Below are 22,167 nucleotides of genomic sequence, written 5' to 3' on the forward strand. Positions count from 1 at the left end.
TCCCGGAGTTTGCTTAGATTCATGTCAATTGAGTTGGTGATGCCATTCAACCGTCTTATCCTCTGTCACCCACTTTCTCTTTTTGCCTTCAAACTTTCCCAGGATCAAGGTCTTTTCCAAGGAGTCAGCTCTTTGCATCAGGTGGCCAAAAAATTGGAGCTTCAGTTTCAGCATCAGTCCTTCCAAAGAGTAGGGTTGATTTCCTTTAAGATTGACTCGTTTGATCTCCTGGCAGTCCAAGGGACTCTCAAGAGTTTTCATCAGGCCCACAGTTCAAAAAGCATCAGTTCTTCAGCACTCAGCCTTCTGAACCACGACAGCAAGTATAATCTGTGCCTCGTCAGGAAAACACAGGCACATAGCTGGTCCTCCAGGAATGTGGCCCAAGGAAGCTGAGGAAGGTGTCCAACCAGGGGATTTTTGAGTTTTGTCTGAAAGAAACAAGATCCCTGTGTTTAATTGCATAGTCACCAAAAAGAAATAGTACTTGTGGAGGGCATGGAAGTACACCACTCAGATCTCCTTTCAAAAGAAGCTGCAGCTGCGGGGAACACAGTTGTCGGCCAGCCTCTTGAGGCCACTCTTTGGAATCCACTGCAGCTGGTAAGACCATGCTTCCCCTGGGCTACCCTCCTCCAAGGACCTGGCACAACAGGGCTCCTAGAGGTAGGCCATTCTGCCTGACCTGGGGCTCCTCTAAAGGGCAACCTTTGTTCAGGACTCCATCAGCTTGAGCTGAGACTTTCTTTGAATTGCTCCCAAGTACTTCCTACCCAATCCTCAGGCTTCCCAGGTGGTTCTAGTGATAAAGAACATGCCTGCCAATACAGGAGATGTAAAAGACGTGGGTTCGATCCCTGGGTCTGGAAAATCCCCTAGAGGAGGAAATGGAAACCCACTCCAATGTTCTTGCTGGAGAATCCCATGGACAGAGGAGCCTGGAGGGGCTACAGTCCATGGGGTTTCAAAGAGTCAGACAGGAATTAAGTGACTTAGCACCCAATCTTCTGTCCTTACTCCTTCCTCACAGGTGTCAGACCTGGCTCGGGGATAGGGGCAGGCTCCCTCACCTTCCTGTGCTTCCAGCCCATCTCTTTTCATAGCATCTTCCCAGGGAGTCTTCTATAAGTGAACTTACAGAGCTGCTCTTGTCTTGATGACTGCGTCTGGAAGCACTCAGACTGACACAGAGCTATTACTCCCTCTCTGAACTTCTAGAAGTTTTACCTGCCTACGAATGAAAGCAGAGGCTTATTTCTGTCTGTGCTGGACAAATCTTCATAGATATGGCATACCAAGTGAGAAAAGAAATGTTCATGGAGTCAGTGATGTGTCATAGTCAAAGGGTTTTTTCCTCCATATTTTTATACTCATTTTAATTGGCTCATTTTCTCATCAGATTTCAAATAAATCCAAATTTTTAGTCTGTATGTGTGTTTATTCCTTATCATAAGGTTATTGGTTCAAGTATGCAGAAAAGTAAATTTATAAGCCTTCGTAATGATTCAAAAAAAAAAGGGGAAGAAGACAGGCAGCCGCTGAACTGTTGACTAATAGAGGTCTATTTGCATTTGAAATATTTAGAACTTCACAATAGTACAGAATGGAAAGAAATGTTGAATGGGTAATTCCGCCATAGTTTAATCAATGTGCCATTAGAGTTAAGTGCACCTATAAACTGCTGCTACAGTAGTGTGACAACCTAAATGAGTGAAAAATTACAAGCAGAGGTGGAAATTATTATTTATACCTGATAGCTACACAATTGTTTTCAGTAATGCTTTTTACATTAAATATTAATTCCAGCATCCTAGTCTTATAAGCCATTTATATTGTTTTCAGAAGAAACGTGAAATAGTAGCTACAATGCTTTACTTCTCTGGCACTGTGGACCTCTCTTGGCTTCAGCCTAAGCCCTCTATGGCATTCCTAACCTGTATTCATCCACCTCTTATTACAGGAAACTGGATATGTCCTGGCCAGTGGCCATCCAGCCATGTCACTGATCTGCTATGTCCAGCAGTAACCTTGGCATTATGTTCCTAACTATATCAGTGTCTCCTGCTTATTCCTTCAGGGAAGTCATGTTCCCTCATACACAAAGTATACAAAGCAAAATGTGCAGTTGTTCAGACTTTGGGTATTCAATAAATAGGTTTGATTTCATAGTGCTCGGATTGTACTGTTATGAACACATTTAAGAATGACAGAATTATCATTTTCAAGGGAGAAGATTCATAACTGACCATGTGAATTGATCTGTCACCAAATAATAGGTGTATGAATTGACAGAAACATATATCGTTAACATGGTTAAAATATAAAGAAGAGAATTCAGCCAACAGAGCTAGTGATGTTGTGTATGTGAGAATCCTCTAGAGGGCGATGTAGATGCTTCCATTCATTTCCCGGAATCTGGACATCCTGTGTCTCATGTAGAACACTGATAAGGTGTGGGGCAAGGAGTTCTGCCTTAAGTAGTACTTTTCACATAGTAGATATTGAATTGAAGCTTGCTTGAATTATATTAATAGGAGATTATCTTTAATAAAAGCCAACTCCAGAAATAAAATTACCCACAGTACACACTTCAGGAAAGAACCACTGTCTGGCTTATTGATCTCAAACAATCGATTTAAATTGAGGATAAACTGGTTCACTTCTAGCCATTGAAACTAAAAATAAATGTTTGATAAGAGTAGATATCAGGTTGAACCTTATGAAACTGCCACTTTGGAATATTAGAAAAGAGTGAATATTGGCAATTTCATATGGTTCAACTTAACAGTATATAACAGGTACTTGTGTAGGGGTTAGAATTTGGGTGGATGAATTGAATTGAAATTTAATCATTCAAAATATTTTAAGGTTGTTATAAGAATTCTATTTAAAGAAAATCCATAGAGAATCTTTTTGAAAGCCAAACTCCTTTAAAAATGAATAAGCCTAAAATTTAATCTATTTTTGTCTATTTGAACTTTTGTATTCTCATTAATGTGGAATCACCCATATATATAAAGAAAACCTTTTCATTATAAGATAATTTGAAGTGTGATATAGGAAAAAAATGTGTAATCTAAAGCAGATCATGCTAACCTCACCAATATGTTGCACATATAGAAGGTGACAAGCATGTCTTAAATTTCAAACAAGGTTACAGAGCAGATCATGAAAATGGCATTCATGTGTGGTATGAAGCTCCCTTGGACCACTGGAATAAGGCAGGGCTAGGAGAAGGCAATGGCAAGCCACTCCAGTACTCTTGCCTAGAAAATCCCATGGATGGAGCAGCCTGGTAGGCTGCAGTCCGTGGGGTCGCTAAGGGTCGGACACGACTGAGCGACTTCACTTTCACTTTTCACTTTCACACATTGGAGAAGGAAATGGCAACCCACTCCAGTGTTCTTGCCTGGAGAATCCCAAGGACAGAGGAGCCTGGTGGGCTTCCGTCTATGGGGTCGCACAGAGTTGGACACGACTGAAGTGACTTAGCAGCGGCAGGAGACTAGCCAAGTGCCCTTAGGAAATTACCACAGTCTCCACGTTTGTAAATGGGGCCGTAATATCAATAAAGTGACCGTTTCAAATAATGTCCATAAGCATTTGGCATTGGGAATGCTCAATAAATATTATCTATTATTAGAAAAAAGATGTTTTTGGAAAAAAGAGTACCTTTTTTTTTCTTTTTTTTTAAGTCAAATCTGAAATGAGCAGTTGAAAAAGGAGTTCATTCATTTTCATACATACCAGTCTGTCCCCTTCGTTAACAGCATGAGGCAGTGCACACATCAGTCCTGCCACGCGTGTAGCCAGAAGTGACCGAAGTCTGCAGGCAGGCCCCAGACAGGCTGAAGATGAAATAAACCAAAATTTATAAATAGAACGACAAGCTCCATATCCACACCCCACGCCCCTGCTCCCCACCCCAGCTCCAGCCTAGCTCAGGGGAGTGAGCTAGCCCATTGACCTGCTAACAGCTTTCATCTGCCCAGCTCAAGTGGCCGCTCCTGGGAGGCAGGGCAGGTACCCTGGTGCCTGTAGGATGTGGGCAGCAATGTGTACAGAGCCGCTTTCTCCAATGGATAGGGGGCTTCCTCTTGTTCCCAAGAAGTCTTTTGGGGCGGCTTGCTTGGAAACAATAGGAGCCTCTCTCTAAAGTCAGGTAAAATAGCTACAAGGGCCACTCCTCACCCACACTTGGGCCTGTTGCCAGCATAGTAATGATACCTACTCAGGAAAGAGAAGTAACAGCAATAAGAAACAGAATTTTTAAACCTCACTTTAAAAAATAAATATCTAGAGAAAACAATCACTTTTCCCCTAAACTGGCAAACCAGAAAACGCTCTATTGATTTTTTTCCCAACTGCCCTCATGAAATAACTGTTATTCCCATCAGTGTAGCTGGAAATTTTTTTTTTAATCTTTAAACTTGTGAATTTATATATATGTATATATATATTATTGAAGTATAGTTGACTTACAATGTTTCAGGTGCACAGAAAGGTGGTTCAGTTACACATATATATGTTATGATTTTTCAGATTATTTTCTATTATAGGTTATTACAAGATATTGACTATAGTTCCCTGTGCTATAGAGTAAACCTTCATTTCTTGTTGCATATGTATCATTGAGGCCTAAATGGATTTCAACTGGAGTAACAATGTAGTTAACCCCACCAGGAAGTCCCGAATGACCCAACTTGGACATGAAAGTAACAGGGAGAGCTGCAACTGTGATCGCGCTCTTCTTCTTGAGGACACCCGTGACACGTGACCTGCAGCCTGTTAGCCTGCAGATGACCTGAGTGACCTGAGCTTCAACTCCGCTGGCCTGGGCCCCACCACCTCTGCATGCGTGGCAGGCCCTGCCCGTGCAGGTGCTCCCTAGAACCCAGAGATTGACTGGCTGACAGCCCAGACAGACAGCACGCATGCATCCTAAGTCACTGCAGTCGTGTCCAGCTCTCTGTGACTCCATGGACTGTAGCCCACCAGGCTCCTCTGTCCATGGGGATTCTCCAGGCAAGAATACCAGAGTGGACCGTCATGCCCTTCTCTGGGAGATCTTCTCAACTTAGGGATCGAGCAGACATCTCTTATGTCTCCTGCATTGGCAGGCGGGTTCTTTACCACTAGCACCACCTGGGAAGACAGACGGCAGCCCAGGCAAAAACCCGCTAAAACATCCATGGGCCCTTTCCAGACAGTCTGCCTTCCTTGCCTGCCCATTGCTGAGAGGCAGGCAGATGATTCTGGAATAGAGAGTCAGCACGAACGTGGCCATCCAGAGGCCAGGAAGAAAGAGGCCACTGTTCTGGGCAGAAGACGGGGTCTGGGACCATGGTCACCTGCAGCTCCTTCCATCCCCTTCTCTGAGCACAGAGCACGCACATCCACATGTAGACAGTCACACACAGACCCACACAGGACATCAACCTAGAAAGACACAGCCACAAAGCTGCATCACACACAGGACACACACTCACATTCTCAGACACACAGAGAGACACACAGACCCACACAGGACACCAGCCCACACAGACGCCAAGATATACACAGAGGACACACACTCTCACATTCAGACACACAGAGAGACACACACAGACCCTCAAAGGACACCAACCTAGAGAGACACAGCCACAAAGCTGCATCACACACAGGACACACACTCTCACATTCTCAGACACACAGAGAGACACGCACAGACCCACAAAGGACACCACCCTAGAGAGACACAGTCACAAAGCTGCATCACACACAGGACACACACTCACATTCTCAGACACACAGAGAGACACACAGACCCACACAGGACACCAGCCCACACAGACGCCAATATATACACAGAGGACACACACTCTCACATTCACAGACACACAGAGAGACACGCACAGACCCACAAAGGACACCACCCTAGAGAGACACAGTCACAAAGCTGCATCACACACAGGACACACACTCTCACATTCTCAGACACACAGAGAGACACTCACAGACCCACAAAGGACACCAACCTAGAGAGACACAGTCACAAAGTTACACACACACACACAAGACACACACTCACACATTCACAGACAGTCACACACAGACCCACACAGGACACCAGCCCACACAGATGCCAAGATACACACACAGGACATACACTCACACATTCTCAGACACACAGAGAGACACACACAGACATACATACACAGGATATCAACCCACTCAGACACAGGACACGCACACACAAATTCACAGATACACAGAAAGGCTTTTACACACAGACCCACAAAGGACATCAACCCAGAAAGACACAGGCATGAAGATACACAGATACACACACACACATTGTCACAAGAGAGGATTTGACATATACTCTCTGGTCTTCTATCATCTGCTGCCTAAGAGGCCATCCCAGAAGGGCTGCTAAGTCACTTCAGTCGTGTCCGACTCTGTGCGACCACATAGATGGCAGCCCACCAGGCTCCCCCGTCCCTGGGATTCTCCAGGCAAGAACACTGGAGTGGGTTGCCATTTCCTTCTCCAATGCATGAAAGTGAAAAGTGAAAGTGAAGTCGCTCAGTCATGTCTGACTTGTAGCGACCCCATGGACTGCAGCCTACCAGGCTCCTCCGTCCATGGGATTTTCTAGGTAAGAGTACTGGAGTGGCTTGCCATTGCCTTCTCCGCCCAGAAGGGCACTTCCACGTTTATAGAAGGCTTTGTGTGCAGAGAAAACTGTGTGGATTTCAGCCCAGCCTAGTGGCTCCGGGAGAACACACTGACTGCAATCAAAAGCGCAAACCTACACAGTAAAAAGGCCATCAGGGGTGTTCTGGATGCTTCCCGGAGCTACACTCGGCAGCCTGCCCACATGCAGAAGTCCAGCTCATCACACAGAATTGTTTTCAGGGGATTTGGAACTTATTATTTAATAATGTTGTTGCTGCCATCCCCGAGTTCGCTGATGGGTCTGCAGGCCTTGGTAAATACAGAGCAGGAGACTAGATACCGGACCCACGTCAATTCTGCAGAGATAGGCCAGCACTCTTTGGAGTCAGTAAAAAAAATATTCATGTGAATGATTTATTCAATAGCTGAATTTTTGAGAAATTGTTTTCCACTTGAGAAACTGGATGAATTACCGGGTCTAATGAGCGGAAGAAAACGGTGGGAGATCTTCAGCCGGGCTTGCTGTGCTGCTCTTTGCCACCTGTTGGCCACTGCCCACCGCCTCTACTTGACACTGATTCCTCCCAAAACTCTTCACGAAGCGTTGACCTTAAACCAGGTTTTGCGCTCCATGTTGGCAATAGATGTCAGACAGTCGCGACGTCCAGGAGCGAGGTGGGGCGAGCACCTGGCCACACGGCGCAGGCGCGGGGGCAGCTGGCGGGCGGGCGAGGGTCCGCAGGCCTCCAGCGAGTGGACTGAGCTGAGATGCAGGGCGAGGCAGGCGGGGCCGGGGTGTGGGGGGAGCCCGGAGGAAGCCGCTCCAAAAGCCGAGGGGAGGAGGGTGTGGCTACTGCTGGGGAGCTGCCCCGTGGAAAGTGAGTGTGAAAGTGGCTCGGTCCTGTCTGACTCTCTGCGACCCCATGGACTATACATGGAACTCTACAGGCCAGAATACTGGAGTGGGTAGCCTTGCCCTTCTCCAGGGGATCTTCCCAACGCAGGGATTGAACCTGGGTCTCCCTTATTGCAGGCAGATCCTTTACCAGCTGAGACACAAGGCAAGCCCCGCAAAGCACCTTCGCTGAAATGCTGGCGAGATGCAGCGACCCCGCTGGAGAGGGCCACGTGTCTCCTGCACGTGCTTCGTGCGCAGGGGTGTGAATCTCATCCCGAGGGCAGTGGGGAACGCCGCAGGAAGGAGTGTCTCCCAGTCCCCATGGCTGTTAACAAGCTGTCAGCTTCTCCACTCCTGCATGAACCTCCTGCTGCTTGAGGCCCCTCCACCTCTCCCCTGGCTTGACATCCTGACATCCTGGTCACTTACCCTTTACTAAAGGCTTGCATCACTTGCTCGCAGCTTTCCTCTCCTGGGTGACATGCTGCTGCTAAGTCGCTTCAGTCGTGTCCGACCCTGTGCGACCCCGTAGACGGCAGCCCACCAGGTTCCCCCGTCCCTGGGATTCTCCAGGCAAGCACACTGGAGTGGGGTGCCATTTCCTTCTCCAATGCGTGATGAGCGACCATTATATAGGCAGCCTCACCATTCGTGATGCAGTGACTTCATCCCTCCTCCGCCTCTGCTCTCCTCCTGCGGCCAGGCCCTGGCCCTGCTGTCTCCCACGATTCCTTTCTCTCTCTCTCGAATCTCCATCTCCAGTACTCCGTGCCTGCTCATGACCTCCAGCTCTTTCAGCCCTTCTGTCTTGCTCCCACCGCGCTTGTATTTAGATCTCATTAAGATCTCTGGTTTCCCTCCATTCGCTCCGCCATCTTTCAGCCCCTCCAGCCTTCACTCATTTCCTAAACCAAGATCCCACGGCCCTCTCTGCACACCTCTTCATCGAACCCCTCCCTCCCAGGAAAATCTAGCAGCTGTCCCCCTACCCTCTTGCTGCAGCTCTCAAAGCCCCAACCCCCACCTTTCAGCGGCAGCTGTTCTTAATGGCTGTCTTGTGGTGTCCTGTTCAGTTTTCTCCCTCCTTATTCATAACTGCGATGTCAAACCTTCAGCCCTCCAGGGCCCCCTCCCCGACTCCCCACAGAGAAACATGTCTGCTTCTGAGAAAAGAATTAAAGCAAAAAACCTCCATAAAGACACATCATCAAGTCCCTGAGCTCACACTACACATGTGCCTGAGACCAGGCCACCAGTGCTCTGCTCTCTTGTTATAGGGACAATGCTCCTGCCTGTGTATAAAGTGAATTCCACTAAGCTGGGGACCCCACTCTATGCAGCCTTAGTAAAGACCTTGTCCATTTATTATCCCTTCTTTCCTGGATCTCCAACCTCTCCATGCTACTGGCCCTTTCTTGTCAGCATTTAAATGCATTAGACTCCCATTTGGGCTTCCCAGGTGGCTCAGTGGGTAAAAATCCACCTGCAATGCAGGAGACACAGGCAGATAAGAGTTGGATCCCCCGGTCAGGAAGATCCCTTGGAGGAGGGCATGGCAACCCACTCCAGGATTCTTGCCTGGAGAGTCCCACGGACAGAGGAGCCTGGCGGGCTACAGTCCATAGCGTCGCAAAGAATCAGACACAACTGAAGCGACTGAGCACAGAGCCCATCCATCTGAAGACAAACAGATACCTTCTAATTCCCTCCAGGAACAGCAGCCTTCTTCCCTTCATGGCCAAGCTTCTTTCCAAAGTCGTTTATGATCCCTGCCTTGAATTTCTCACCTCCTAGTAACCATTCACTCCTCAAACCACAGCAATCCCGCTTCCACTCCTACTACAGTTTCTTCTGTTCCCTGCTAGTTCCATTGGTCCTGATGGGCTTGGTCTCCACCTCCTTTGGCGCTATAAGCCTGTCCCTCCTTGAGAGTTTCTTGTCGCTTGTGATCTCCAACCCCTGTCCTCATTCCTGTTCTACCCCATTCATTCCTGCTCCGTGACCTTGAGTGCAGGTGGGAAGAAACCCTTATGCTTGCTAGTGGACGGAGAAAAAAGCTAGTGGGCACAGAAGAAGGAGCAGGCTCTTGGAGGAGGATGAAGATGGGTCAGATGGAGGCATGGCTTCAAGCAGGAAAAGCAACACTTGAACCTACTTGTGATGCCGAAGAAAGGAGGTAAAGAGGCAAAATGTGAGCGTTCATGCCTGGTGGCCTTAGTTTACCATAAAATGTAGGAAGTTAGAGTATCTGCTGTTTACCAAAAACCATAATTCAAAAAGATACATGAAACTCTATGTTCATAGTAACACTATTCCCAATAGCCAAGACCTGGAAGCAACCTAAGTGTCCATCAACAGATGAATGGGTGAATAAGATATAGTATGTATTACAATGGAATATAACAGTAATAGTGTTGGTCACTCACTCTTGGCCACGCCATGGACTGTAGCCCACCAGGCTCTTCTCTCCATGGGATTCTCTAGGCAAGAATACTGGTGTGGGTTCCCTTTCCCTTCTCCAGGGGATTTTCCTGACCCAGGTCTCCTGCACTGCAGGTAGATTCTTTACTGTCTACGCTACAGGTGCTTTACTATCTGAGCCACCAGGGAAGCCCAGAATGGAATATACTCAACCATAAAAAAGAATAAAATTTTGCCATTTACAGCAACATGGACTGTCACTCCTAAAGGAAATCAGTCTTGAATATTCATTGGAAGGACTGATGCTGAAGTTGAAGCTCCAGTACTTTAACCACTTGATGTGAAGAACTGACTCATTCCCTGAAGCTGGGAAAGACAGAAGGCAGGAGGAGAAGGGGACAACAGAGGATCAGATGGTTGAATGGCATCACCAACTGATGGACATGAGTTTGAGCAAGCTCCAGAAGTTGGTGATGGACAGGAGAGCCTGGCGTGCTGCAATCCATGGGGTCACAAAGAGTCGGACATAACTATGCATGCTCTCACACACGCATAGTATAGGTCAGGTAGTTTATGTAAATTATTTAATTCTTCCAAACCCTGTGAGGTCAGTATCGTTATTATTCCCAGGTTATGCAAGAGGAATGAAACTGCACAAAGCTACAAGATTTGCCTAAAATCACTCGTCTAGTAAATGGAGTTGCTGGGAATTAACCCTCAGTCTACTTGGCTACAGGGTCTTTCCTTAAGTTCAGCACTAGACTGAATATTGGGGCGCTAGGGGCACAGAAGTTAGGTTATTGGATGCTTTCAATCAGTCTCCTAGGATCATAGCTATAATTATAAATTATTAAAAAAAATAATGGCTATAATGTATTTGCCAAAATATTAGATGACTGGGGAGAGAGGTGCTGTTAGAAAGGCTGGTGATGGCTGAAACAGAAAGAAGGAAAGAGTCGGGTAACTGCACAGCTGAGTCTCAGAAGCCCAGGAGTTTTTGCATGAGGATGAAGTGGGATAGTCTCCTAGGGGGGCAGGTTAAAGGTGAGCATCCCCGCCTGACCTCAGTGAGACTGACAGGAAACTCTGACAGAAAAGAGGATTAACCTCAGAGGAGAGCCCAGATACAGTAGAGGGGAGAGGGTAAGGGATTGCTGATGATGGAACGTGGGCCCCAAGGTGCAGAGTGACAGGGTGGTGGGAGGTTCCAAGGAGACCAGAGCAGCAAGTGGGGGAGAGAGGGAGGGGACTGGATGTTGATTTTCAGGCAAAGTGAAATGGGCATCAAAGCAATTGCCTAGTGCCGTGTACTCAGTGGGCGCTCCATGGACTGATGCTAGTCTGCAGTCTGTCATCAGCCCACAGTGAGCTGCGTACAGAAATTGAGAGGAAGCAGCAGTTTAGAAATTTGCATAGCAGTTTGACATGACCACATCTTCCACTGGCACTGGTGGTAAAGAACTCGTCTGCCAATGCAGGAGACATAAGAGACACGGGTTCGACTCCTGGGTCGGGAAGATCCCCTGGAGGAGGGCACCACCACCCACTCCAGTATTCTTGCCTGGAGAATCCGCAGGGACAGAGGAGCCAGGCAGCCTGCAGTCCATGGAGTCGACAAAAATCAAACATGACTGAAGTGACTTAGCATGCATATCTTCCATGGGTCATTTTCCCCCTTGTATTTAACAAAGTATTGATCCATGACTGATTAGAAATTTCTTAAAAATTATCCTTCCCCACAGGTCGTTTCAGAAGTACTGACCTGTGTTGCCTCACGTATTATGATGTGTTTGCTTTCATTTTCCCATCTTGTTTGATCAAGGCCACTGGACACCTTAATAAAATAGGCAGCTTCTCTCATCTTCCTTGTAGTCTCAAAGGAAACAATAGCTAAGATGAAATTGGAGGGAAAAGGACCACTTTTGCTACAAGATCCCTTTAGAAAGAAAATGAAGTTTTTGTGCTTTTTAATCACATTTAGCAGTGACTGAGTCCAGTTTTCCAAACTCTCAGGGCAAGCTCTCCCAGAATTCCAGGACTGGAGATGTCACTGTGCCCGTTCTAGTGGGAGAGAGTATATTTTCAGACTTTATTCCTGGTCTGAAGATTACCACAAGTTTTAAAAGTAACTGAACTCGGTCTAGACAGCAGATTTCAGTGGTTGCTAAGGAACTAGGTTAGTTCTAATCTAAGGGATGTAGTATTCATTTTTATTTCCATTTTCTTACTACAGCATTTTAATTGCAGATAAATGTCTTTTATGGCTCTCTGGGGTGTAAAACACTTTTCTGTTAGCTGGTGGGTTAGCCAGGGGAGACTGTGTTTGTACACACCCTCTGAGCAGATGGCATTCAGGCGTGACATGTTTCAAAAGAAGAAAAACGCTTCTTGAGGCATGAACAATAGCCGGGCTTGTTGGCACAGGCCAGGGCCAAGCACTCAGGGCCGGCCAGCCGCACCCACCCGTGCGGGAGACCCCAGGCCCGGGGCCGCGTCCGCCGATGCTGCACACACCCCCTGACTGCCTCTTCATGTCACAGGTTCTGTCATCCCACAGCCTGCTGCCACAGTCACCAGGCAATCAACTCCTCAGATAAAGATCAGTTGTCAAACCCCAGAAACTCATTTTCCACATGGCGGCCAGGGTGAGCTTTCTGAAAAGTAAATCTGATACCATCACCTCAACTTGACCTGACCTCTCCCCACCCGACCCTGCTGGAAACACCTCAGTGCTTCCTAGGCCTTATAGATGAGAGCCTTAGAGAACTCCGCAGGCCCGACCCAGCTGCCCCTCCCCAAGGGAAAGCTGCCAGACCCAGCTGGCCCTCCCCACCACCCTCAGCCTTGCTTCTGAAGGCAGCCTGGCCTGTGCTTCCTCACTGCCTGGCCCTGGGCTCGTCCACACCCTCAGCGAGGCTATGGCCAGTGCCTCCTTCCAGTCCTGAGCTGGGAGCTCTCCCCTTAGCCAGGAGCCCCCAATCCAGATACTCCTACCTGGCATTTGTCACGTCTGTTGGGGGTGGTTTAGTCACTGAATCGTCTCTGACTCTTGTGACCCCATGGACTGTAGCCCACCAGGCTCATCTGTCCATGGGATTTTCCAGGCAAAAACACTGGAATGGGTTACCATTTCCTTCTCCAGGGGATCGTCCCCACCCAGGGATCAAACCCACGTCTCTTGCAATGGCAGGCATATTCTTTACCCCTGAGCCACCTGGGAAGCTAAATTTATGTATATCCATGTGTCTGATGAAGGTCTGGTTCTCCAACAGAGCACAGCTCAGGAGGGCAGAGTCTCTGCCGAGTTTTCTTGAAACTGTATTTCCAGGAACTAAAAGAGCCCTTTGGCCACCTGATGTGAAGAACTGACTTATTTGAAAAGACCCTGATGCTGGGAAAGATTGAAGGCAGGAGGAGAAGGGGATGACAGAGGATGAGGCTGTTGGATGGCATCACCGACTCCATGGACATGAGTTTGGGTGGACTCCAGGAGTTGGTGATGGACAAGGAGGCCTGGCGTGCTGTATTCCATGGGGTCGCAAAGAGTCAGACACAACTGAGAGACTGAAAACTGAAAAGAGCCCTGAGCACATAGCTAGTAGTGCAGGAAGGAGAGCTGAGAGCAGAAATAAAATCCAAATGGTCACTGGAGGCTTTGGCTGCTTGTGGGGGGACCTCAAGAGTCATGATGTCATGAGCCACATCCTTGCCAAGGCGCCAGCGTGTGGCACTAGTGAGGAGCCCAGCAGCTGCTCCTTGTCACACAGTTGCCACCTCCTTCAGAGCACCTCTTGTGAAGTTACAACTGTGTCTTTATGAAAAATAATACCATCACCACCACACCCAAAAAGAAAAGCAACAACTGCTAATGCTGGTGCTGAATAAGAAGAGCAAGTGAAGAAACCTAGCGCTTTCCTCTTTCACGGGGGGTTATGTGCTATGGGCGTTTTCATGAACTTGAAGGTTAATAATGGCTAACACCCATGGAACCCTGACTCTAGTGAGGCTGTATGCTGGTACTCATGTACATTTTCTCATTTAATCTTCTCAACAGATCTATTTTTAAAAAAACTTTGTTTATTTTGGCTGTGCTGAGTCTTTGTTCCTGCATGCGGGCTTTTCTCTAGTTGCGGTGAGCAGGGGCTACTGTCAGTTGCAGTGCATGGGCTTCTCCTTGTGGTGGCCTCTCTTGCTGCAGAGCACGGGGTCTAGCTGCATGGACTTAGTAGCTGTGGCTCCCAGGCTCTAGAGCGCAGGCTCAGTAGTGGTGGCACACAGGCTTAGTTGATCCGTGGCATGTGGGACCTTCCCGGATCAGGGATCTAACCTGTGTCTCCTGCCTTGGCGGGCAGATTCTTTACCACTGGATCAGCAAGGAAGCCCCTCAACAGATCTATTTTTTGTCTTCCTTTTTCTAATAAAGAAACAGAAACTCCAAGATGTTAGTAATTTACCCAAGGTCACACAGCTAGTCATGGCAGAGTGGATTTGAAGCTGCATGATCTAACTCATTCCAGAGCCTGTGCTCTTAACCATTACCTTTACTGCCTCTCCCAGAGAGGCCCAGGACACCTCCTTAGTAGATATACAGGGAGTCTGTACTCAAAGACTAAATACTATCTGTTCATTGAGGAATAGCTTCTCTTAGTCTATTACTTGGGGTTTGAATTTTGGCTTAACTAAAAGTAAAGACTGAACTGAACTGGAAAGTAGCTAAACAGCCTACTTTTAGCTTCTTCCCTTTCCGTTACATGTTCCATTTTGACCTGTTTCTAAAATACAGATTGATCATCTATCTCTCCCCCAGGTTCAAGAGGGTTCAATGACTTCCCTCTGCTTACAAGGATATGACAAACCACTCAGCCTGGCACGTGAGGCCCCGTGAACTGGCCCAGGCTCTCTGTCCTCATCTCCCATCCTTCTAATAGGACTCCTAAGGCGATTACAAGGCAAGGACTTGCCTAATTCCTTGCCTGAAATGTGATTCTCCCCTCTTGAAATCCTGTTCAGTCATCGAACCAGGTCAACCTGAGGGACAAATCACATATAGCATGGGTCCCTAACCCCCAGGGCCATGGTAGTGATCCATGGCCTACTAGGAGCTGGGCCACACAACAGGAGGTGGGTGGCGAGCGAGTGATCAAACTTCATCTGTATTTACAGCCACTCCCCATCACTTGGTTTACCACCTGAGCTCTGCCTCCTGTCAGATCGGTGGCAGCATTGAATTCTCATGGAATCCCTCGGACAGCTAGGAGATCCAACCAGTCCATCCTAAAGGAAATTAGTCCTGAATATTCATTGGAAGGACTGATGTTGAAGCTGAAACTCCAATACTTTGGTTGCCTGATGCAAAGAATTGACTCATTTGGAAAGACCCTGATGCTGGGAAAGATTGAAGGCGGGAGGAGAAGGGGATGACAGAGGATGAGATGGTTGGATGGCATCACCTACCCAATGGACATGAGTTTTAGTAAGCTCCAGGAGTTGGTAATAAACAGGGAGGCCTGGCATGTTGCAGTCCATGGGGTCGCAAAGAGTTGGACACGATTGAGCAACTGAAGTGAACTGAACTGAAGGAGCTCGAACCCTCCTGTGAGCCACACATGCAAGGGATCTAGATTGCTCGCTTCTTATGAGAATCGTCCTGAAACATCCCCCAACATCCCTAGGCTGTGGGAAAATTGTCTTCCACGAAACTGGCCCCTGGTGCCAGAAAGGTTCAAGACCACTGACATATAGAGTAATGATGAATATTACTATTTAAAAAAAATAATTCTAAGTATTATTAAGTCTTCTAATACTCAACTAAGTTTGAGAGAAAAGAAAAATTGAAAAACCTTTTGTAAACATACGATTAGTAAGGTTTTCTACAGTAGACTCAAATCCAGTTTCAAACTAGGAGAGAATATTTAGTATTACTGATAATGTTTTTTCCCCCTGCCTCAAGAACTCTAAATCTACCATAGGGCCTTTGGAGCAATTTTCTCAAAGTGTTACAAATTCTACTTTGTATATCATCTCTTCGTATTTAATTATAAGGATTTGAATTTACAGCACCAATTAATCAGTAATTAGATAGTACTGTAGCAAAAGAAATTAAACACAGATAAAAACAAAAACACAACTCAGCACAAGGCCATATCATCTGGTAATGTTTCATGTAGCATGATAACAATACTTCCCGAGAAATATAGGTTAACTGAATCATTATCTATGTATTCTTTTGGTTTTTTTTTTAATTGTTGTTTTTAGTAACTTCCAGTACCGATGGGAAACTTAAAGGCAATCCAAATACAGAAACACCCCGATTATACTAATGTTTATTCTTCTTTTTACTCATCAGAAATCTGCTTTATGACACTCAATAATTATTTTGAAATGTCAGCTTTTGGAAATGCAAAATAAATGCATATTTTATAATGATACATGCTCTATTGATCTTCATACTTAACACACAAATCAGCTTTTGTGTTAATTATCAATGAGACCTATAAAACATAAATGCGTATGTTCAGTTCAGTTCAGTACAGCTGCTCAGTCGTGTCCGACTCTTCACGACCCCATGAATCACAGCACACCAGGCCTCCCTGTCCATCACCAACTCCCGGAGTTCACTCAAACTCATGTCCATCGAGTCGGTGATGCCATCTCATTCTCTGTCGTCCTCTTCTCCCGCCCCCAACCTTTCCCAGCATCAGAGTCTCTTCCAGTGAGTCAATTCATCGCATGAGGTGGCCAAAGTATTGGAGTTTCAGCTTTAGCATCAGTCCATGCAATGAACACCCAGGACTGATCTCCTTTAGGATGGACTGGTTGGATCTCCTTGCAGTATAAGGGACCCTCAAGAGTCTTCTCCAACACCACAGTTCAAAAGCATCAATTCTTCGGCGATCAGCTTTCTTCACAGTCCAACTCTCACATCCATACACGACCACGGGAAAAACCATAGATGTTAGATGTGAAAAATCAAAAAAGCCACAGAGCAGATTGAGGAAGGAAAAACGAAGGTCCCTGAAACCAAGAGACAGAAGAGGGAAAAACCATGACTGTGTAACAGGTCCCTTTAGGGATGGGGGCAAGTGGCAAGGGGACCTGCTCCCTACAAAGTCATGCCATTTCCCTGTGCCAGGCTCATGGAACTCTTTTCCATGTTCTTAAACCTTTTGCTAACAAAAGAAGACGAGAAGACTGATAGTTGAAAAGAAATAAGCAGCTCCCATAATTCAGTCTTGGAAGAGATAGCAGCATGGCCTGCTCAGGTGCGCCCCCTGCTGGCATGGAGTGATCCTGACAGCTGAGCTCAGGCTGTGGAAGGAGCCCCACCATCTATTTATAGGTAACAGTCTCTATAGCAAGCTTTTCTCCTTCACCGCCTCCAAGTAACCCCTTCCCTCTGTGGCCGTGAGTCCATGGGAAGACTGAGACATAAAACACTCAAAATTACTTTAAGATGCTTTACTTTCTTTCCCTGGTGCTGTTTCAGGAGATCTCATTTCTGGAAAAAAATATTAGGATCACCTTTACTCCCAAGTGTGAGGATCTTATCAATTGTAGATATTGTAAAATCTCTTAATGGTATGCCAAATGAGTGAGTAGTTTCCTCCCTAAGTGTATCAAACTGTCTTGAAAGTTTCTGTGCAGTGAATTTCATTGTGTGCTCTCAAGCTTGCTTTCTAGAAGTACTTTTCTCTGAACCAAATAATTTGTCTTTTGATGGATCTGTTTGCCAAGAGAGAGCATAAGGTACTTTGAGAAGAACTATAGAAGAAAATCTCAAACATTCCCATCTTTTGGTACCTTAGATTGAAAGAGTAAGCTTTGCTTAGTAATTCAGCACTATGGTGAACATCAGAGAGCCAAATTGTAATAATTTTTATTTTATGGTGAAATTGATTGAGTAGTTCCCCAACCTGCCGTAACTGGGAACTATTTGATTTTTCTCCAAGTCAGGAATCTTTTTTCCCTTTGTTGTTTTGAAGCGATGCTATCAAGTTTCTCTCTCGAGAGTTCATTGCTTTTCCAAACTATACAGCACACCTGTGGCTGAAAACCACCTTTGTCAAAGTGTCAATTTCTTTATCAATGTGACTTATTAATCCTCTCCTGCACTCCTTCAGCTGTTCTCTCGTTTGGAATAAAATATTCATCTCTGAGGAGGCGGTACAATTTATCTGATGTCAGGGTACTATTAATGCATACATGTTTGCCTCTCAATGCTAACTTCATTATTGAAATGAATTTAAACAAGCCGGCTTCAGTTCACAATGGTCATTATCTGATGGACCTTTATTCAGGGTTAGCTGACCAAAATTAATGAACCAGAGTAACCTCTTCGTCTCAGTGGCTCTTCACGTTAACAGCATAGCAACTACCCTCTGCCGTAGCCTTCTTCTCTGGAATGTGGAAAAGCCAGCACTGGAGTTTAAACACCCCTCACTGCATTTTCTCCCACCCTCTCCATGACAGTAAATGGGTCCAGTTAATGCTCAAGTCAGACACCTGGGCACGTTCCCTTCTGCTCACCCCACACCCAGCGCAGCGGCCAGTCGTCCGAGGCCACCTGCGGCTGCCCCCACCCTGTTCCACGAGACTCTTTCCAGACCCCGTCTGGATTGCTAGCAATTATGTCCTAACTAGCCTCCCTGCTTCTATGCTACCTTTCCTAGAACTCATTCTCCATATAGCAGCTCAGGTCATGATTTTTAAAATATCAGTCATTTTACATCATTAGACCTGCTTCAAGCCTTCTAGTCATTTCCTGTTCCACCTGGAATAAAATCGAAGCACCTCCCACAGCTAAAAGACCCCACATGAGCAGCTCAGCACCACTCTCCCCTTGTCACACCAGTGGGTCTCTCTCCAAATATCCAGCGCTGATTCCTGATGCCTCGCCTTCGCACAGCTGTCTTGGCTGCTGGGGGTCAATTTCTCCTCCTCCTCCTTCACAATTCAGCTCAAAGGTCACCTCCTCAGAGAACCCTCCCTGACCCCGTTAAGGGCAGCTGTCCACGGTCCTTGTCATGTCAAAGTATCTGTACCCGACATAGCACGTGTCACTACCAGGAACCAGTCTCTCCCTTTTTGGTTGTTTGCTGATGCCGTGTTTTTCCTCACCAGCCTTGCGTGTTGTTTATCACATATTGCCCATGCCTAGAAGAGTCTAGCCCCATGCTTCACTCTGAATAAACACCTGTTAGATGAATGACCAGTGGATGGACCCGACGCTTCCTAATATTATACACAATTTTTAATCAGATTTTGTTATTAAATTAAAATTTTGATACACTGTGCAGCTTGTGGGATCTTAGTTCCCTGAACAAGGATTGAACCTGTAACCTTTGCAGTGGAAGCTTGGAGTCTTAACCACTGGACCATCAATACTATATGATTTTGACTGAATCACTTAACCTCTGGACTTGGACTTCCTCATCTGTACAATAAAACTAACAAAACATTGCATTTTCATGGGGACAATCTAAAGGGGTACACGTGTGTGGTAACATGGCATGGAGATGCAGAATGAACAGTTAACTGTGTCCCTTCCTGTTTTCCAGGAAATCTTCGGAGGAGCTGGACATGGACAAGGTGACAGCAGCCATGGTACTAACCAGCTTGTCCACCAGCCCTTTGGTTCGGAGCCCTCCTGTGCGGCAGAACGGTAAGCCTGGGGCACAGGGCACAGGGAAGGGTCCTCTCAGATCAGGAGCAGAGTTTCTCTTTAAGGAAGTGCTTTTTCTCTTTTCTCTTCCCCTTTTCTCCTTCTTTTTTTTCCCAGTTGTTTTTTTTTTTTCCTTTCTTTTCCAGTTGTTTTTAATTACACAACACATGAACACACCCGAGTTTTAAATTCAGCCATGTGGTGCACAAACCCTCCCAGTGCCAGTCCCTCCCCAAAGGCAGTTGCTCTCAGCAGTTTGGAACACATCCTTCCAGACTCTGGTCTTTGCACTTTCATGCAGACTCATTCCTAACACACACAATGGACCCTCACCCACTAGTGGGAAGGGAGGGGAAATGTGGAAGAAATGGACCCCAGAGCTACCAGCCTCCTCCTCATCATCCCAAAGACCTCACTGTGTCTCATTCCTACATCCACCCGTTGAGTGCACATTTACTGACCTCCACCACCTTTCCAACTTATCTTTAAGAAGTTGTGTTCCGTATTGCCCCAGGTAGATGGAGATTGGTCTCATGAAGTTACTTCCCCAGCCTCTTTTTTTTTTTTTTTCTTTTCCTGTTTGGTTGGAGGGATAGTTGGACCAAAGAACTCTGAAGATTAAATATTTTGAAAAAGCATTATCCCATGCTCCTTAATCCATTCTTATATTCAGTATATATTTATTAGGTACCATAACAGATGCAGCCTGGAGTGCTGCAGTTCATGGGATCGCAAAAAGTCGGACATGACTTAGCCACTGAAAAACAACCATAATAGATGGTTTGAATATATCATTGAAACAGTGTCCATACTTCTAGGTCATGTGCAATCTTTTGGGGGAAAAAAACTATCACAGCTGTATTAATAGCTAGCATTTATTGAGTACTTAGTATGTGCCATGTACTGCTGCTGCTGCTGCTAAGTCGCTTCAGCCGTGTCCCACTCTGTGCGATCCCATAGATGGAAGCCCACCAGGCTCCCCCGTCCCTGGGATAGGTTTACTTTATCTCATGTAATTCTCACAGTTCTCTGAGATGTTATCACTATTTTAGAAATGAGTAAACTGAGGCACCTGGGGATTAGCTGACTTTAAACAGAGCTGAACTTCTTTCCATATCATTCTGATCCCAGATCTCCTGTCTCAGCCATGATATAATATTGACTCATATAATTCAATATGATAAGTCAGTAGGGCAGTAGGAGATGAAGCTGGAGAGCCTGGCAGGAAATCAAGGAGTCATATCTGTCTGCTTATGAGTTTGGACATTGTTCTGAGACTATAGGAGAGTAATTAGATGATTGAAACATTGGAAAGTTATAATTGGGTATACAAGACAAAAACAAACAGAGAAAAACCATGTGTGTGTCCTGAACCTTGGAGGTCACAGTGGGGATACATATAGGGCATAATTTAGAAATATGAAGAAGGCAGAATCAACAAGACTCGGTGATAGACAGAGAAGATGAAGGAGAAGAAGTGACAAGGGTGACTTCTGGGAAGTCCGCTTCCTGTGGTGATGAGCAGAGGCAGAGGAAGAGGTCTATTGGTGAATGTTAGGAGCAAGAGGGGGGGAAGCCAAAGAAGAGGAGAGATCCAGCTTGAAACGCATTTAGTAGGGAGTACCTGGGGATCATCCAAAGGACAGGATCTGATGGGGTTCTGGGTCAGCCTGGGAGAGAGATTGGGCTGATGAAGAATAGGAAGGCGACATTTTGAAGCCATGAATGTAGATGAGCTGACCCTGAGAGAGCTGTGGAAAAGTAGAGGATAGTGAGAAGGTAGCTAAGTGAAGCCACTCCAGTACTCTTGCCTAGAAAATCCCATGGATGGAGGAGCCTGGTAGGCTACAGTCCATGGGGTCGCTAAGGGTCGCACACGAGTGAGCGACTTCACTTTCACTTTTCACTTTCACATATTGGAGAAGGAAATGGCAACCCACTCCGGTGTTCTTGCCTGGAGAATTCCAGGGACGGGGGAGCCTGGTGGGCTTCCGTCTGTGGGGTCACACAGAGTCGGACACGACTGAAGTGACTTAGCAGCAGCAGCAGCAGCTAAGTGAAAAGTGGTGAGCCTCCTCATTATGTAAGGAAAAGAACCCAGGAAGGGAGAGGGGTAACTGGAGAAGCAGAGGAAAGCAGGAAAGTGTGATTTCATAGAAGTCCAGGGAAAAGCTTGTTTCAAGGAGCAACATCTGATGCTTCAGAAGGTCGAGGTGAAAAGGACTCAATTCTTCATCAAGAAGAATGTGATAGCTTTGAAAAGAGCATTTACAGTCAATGACCCATGGAGTGGAAGCCACATTGCAGATCAGTGAAATGTAGTATTCTGAGGCCGCCGGGTGGAACTTACCAGCTTGGGAAAACCTCCTCTCAAAAGACAACCTAGTCACTGATGAGCTAGGGGTCCCCCATAATCTGGTTATAAGCAGAAAGTGTTAAAATAAATTTGTGGAACATCCATCAAGTCCTCACCCAAACTTAACGCAATCTATTTGGAAGTGGGAAGAATGATCTAGATGCTGGGAAT

General features: G+C 46.3%; 1 protein-coding gene across 1 annotated transcript in view; it reads left to right on the top strand.

The window, feature by feature from the left end:
- The window catches only part of ZNF704 (zinc finger protein 704), a 278,264-nt gene that overhangs the window by 196,606 nt on the left and 59,491 nt on the right, over positions 1-22,167 (top strand). The window contains exon 3 of the mRNA XM_055432513.2: positions 19,537-19,640. Coding sequence (XP_055288488.1) covers positions 19,537-19,640 — 104 coding nt within the window. The remainder of the gene's footprint in view (positions 1-19,536; positions 19,641-22,167) is intronic.

Source organism: Moschus berezovskii, chromosome 16, assembly GCF_049115385.1.
Source record: "Moschus berezovskii isolate FMDL1 chromosome 16, NW_MosBer_1.0, whole genome shotgun sequence".
NCBI classification, from domain to species: Eukaryota; Metazoa; Chordata; class Mammalia; order Artiodactyla; family Moschidae; genus Moschus; species Moschus berezovskii.